Source organism: Cadophora gregata (assembly GCF_030347475.1).
Source record: "Cadophora gregata isolate MNR1 chromosome Unknown scaffold_12, whole genome shotgun sequence".
Classification (NCBI taxonomy): Eukaryota; Fungi; Ascomycota; class Leotiomycetes; order Helotiales; family Ploettnerulaceae; genus Cadophora; species Cadophora gregata.
The window spans coordinates 2,116,904-2,119,894 of NW_026695935.1; the positions used below are offsets into that span (position 1 = coordinate 2,116,904).

General features: G+C 45.1%; 1 protein-coding gene across 1 annotated transcript; it reads right to left on the bottom strand.

Annotated features, from left to right (window-relative positions):
• Positions 1-251: 251 nt before the first annotated feature.
• Positions 252-848, bottom strand: ONS95_003495 (uncharacterized protein; the record flags this gene model as incomplete). The annotated part of the gene is made up of 1 exon (XM_058496807.1): positions 252-848. One exon carries the CDS (start codon positions 846-848, stop codon positions 252-254), a length of 597 nt encoding a protein of 198 aa, XP_058354060.1.
• Positions 849-2,991: the final 2,143 nt, after the last annotated feature.

Sequence of the window (2,991 nt, forward strand, 5' to 3'; positions counted from 1 at the left end):
CAAGGGACCAGTCAATTATCAACTAGCTCTGCCAAAGACAATGAACATCCACCCAGTATTCCACATATCTCTCCTCGAACCAGCACCGCCAGGAGCACCGCCTGCTCCTGTCACCGAAATACAACCGGTCAATCCGAACGCCGAATACGAAGTAGAGGCTATCCTCGACTGTCAGAACTACCACGGCAAAACACGATATTTGATCAAGTGGAAGGGGTACCCACAGTCAGAAAACACCTGGGAACCCAAGTCTAACCTCCACTGCCCTGGGTTGCTGCGAAGTTTCCATCAACGAAACCCAGGTCTTCCCAGAAGGAGTTCCCAAAGTCAGGCAGCGGTTCATCAACCAGGTGGAACTCGGAGGAGTCGCCGGCGGGCGGCGGTGTAGGTGGCCGAGCGGCAGAAGCTTGCTTCTCCCTCTCCGCTGCTTCCCGCGCCTCCGCCTTCTCCACTCTTTCTTTTGCCTCAGCCTCGTCCAACTCATCCAGAGTTCTCAGACCACGACGAAGCATTTCCCTCCCTCGCTCGCGAAGCTCGGCTTGGCGCTGCTCGAGCTCGCGGACGCGAGCCAGGCCGGCCATGGCCGCCTCGAAGGCCATATCTCTCTCAAACTTCAGGCGATCTTCCTCCATACGAAGACTTTGGAGGTCGTCGATAGAAACCTGAAGAGCATCGCATTTCACGCCGCGACGGACACACTCCCCACACCTCTGGGACTTCTCATTCAGGACCACGCAATTGCGATGGTAGCGAATACAATTGGAACACGGCATGCTGGGCGAGCCGTAGGAGTTGATCGTTTCAGCAAGTGCTATCCTTTGTTTGTATTTGGTGGTTTTGGAGGACATGATGAAAGAAGAAGACGGCCATGGGTCGTCGTCGGTATTTCCTTTGGCATACTTAAGCGTGGGGACCACGCTAGGCAAGAAGGGGGATAGTGTTACGAACGCACTCAGAAGGAGTATCACGTGTGTCTTGGCCCTGAGGCTCGGCAGCATTGCTGCACAGAGAAGCCAAGAACTAGGAACGAAATCACGGGACCATGTGTCACGTGATGGCATGGAGCTTTTGGAACCATAGGGTCCAAGGTTCCTGGAGCCTGGGATCATAGGACCCATAGGGATCCAAGGCTAACGAAGGTTCTATATAAGACTGGCACGTCTGCCATTAGATAGGAGCTTCGTGCTCAACTTCAAATAGTATTCTGATACTTAGTAACTGTCTTCCCGTCTACGTGATACACCTACCTCTCGATCATCAGAGATCAACTGCAGCCTTCTGTATTTACAGCGAGTAAATACCGGACCGTTACAGGTAGGCGCCGGTAAGGTAGATAGGAGAGGCCTAGGGTAAGGCTTAGGGCAGGGATAAGGTAAGTATAGGGTCGATAATAGTAAAGTAGTTGAGAGAGTGATAATTCAGAAGGATAAAGTGAGAGAGTAATAAGGTAAGAGAGTAATAGTTTAGAAAGATAAGGTAAGAGAGTAATAATAGTCGAGAGAGTGATAATCGTCGAGAGAGTGATGATAGTTAAGAGAGTGATGATAGTTAAGAGAGTGATGAAGAGTGAATAATCGAAAGGGAATAGCCTTCTATATAACCCTAAGTCTGACCCTAAGCTCGACCCTAAGCTCGGCCCTAAGCTCGACCCGAAGTCCGACCCTAACCCTTAAAATATTAATTTCAAAGTATCAGTTATAAGGTTTAATCTATTGATTTCAAAGTATTAGTTATAAGGTTTAATCTATTGATTTTAAAGCATCGGTTATAAGGTTTAATCTATTGATTTCAAAGTATTAGTTATAAGGTTTAATCTATTGATTTCAAAGTATTAGTTATAAGGTTTAATCTATTGATTTCAAAGCATCGGTTATAAGGTTCAAGTTTTGATTTCAAAGCTTCGGCTCTAATAAATTTTATTCACCTTAAGTATAGCCCTATCCTCTACCCTATCCTTCACCTTATCTCTTACCTTTACCTTTATCTTTATTCTTTTACCTTTGATTCTTCGATTATCCTTTGATTTTCAGCCTTATATCTAGCCCTATCCTCTACCCTATCCTTCACCCTATCCTTCACCCTATCCTTCACCCTATCCTTCACCCTATCCTTCACCTTATCCTTCACCCTAAGTAAGGTTAATATTACTACTGTAATATCCGCTGCGCTAGTAAATTACATAGTATCTATTAGATACTATGTATCTAATTAACCTTATCCTTAACCCTAAGTCTGACCCTAAGTGTGACCCTAAGTGTGACCCTAAGTGTGACCCTAAGTGTGACCCTAAGTCTGACCCTAAGTCTGACCCTAAGTCTGAATATTATATTATATATAATACAAAGGGCTACGCCCTGCACGGCTTCGCCGTAAATTTGACGGTATAATAGGTATAATCGACCCTAAGTATGACCCTAAGTCTGACCCTAAGTATGACCCTAAGTATGACCCTAAGTGTAACCCTAAGTGTGACCCTAAGTCTGAATATTATATTATATATAATACAAAGGGCTACGCCCTGCACGGCTTCGCCGTAAATTTGACGGTATCTTATATATATAACGGCTTCGCCGTAAATTTGACGGTATAATAGGTAAAATCGACCCTAAGTATGACCCTAAGTATGACCCTAAGCCTGACCCTAAGCATTATATATAATATATAATATATAATAAACAAGGCTACGCCTTGCACGGCTTCGCCGTAAATTTGACGGTATCTTATATATATAACGGCTTCGCGGTAAGTTTGTAACGATAGTTAGGGTGATAGTTAGGGTGATAGTTAGGGTGATAGTTAGGGTGATAGTTAGGGTGATAGTTAGGGTGATAGTTAGGGTGATAGTTAGGGTTAGGGTTAGGGTTAGGGTTAGGGTTAGGGTTAGGGTTAGGGTTAGGGTTAGGGTTAGGGTTAGGGTTAGGGTTAGGGTTAGGGTTAGGGTTAGGGTTAGGGTTAGGGTTAGGGTTAGGGTTAGGGTTAGGGTTAGGGTTA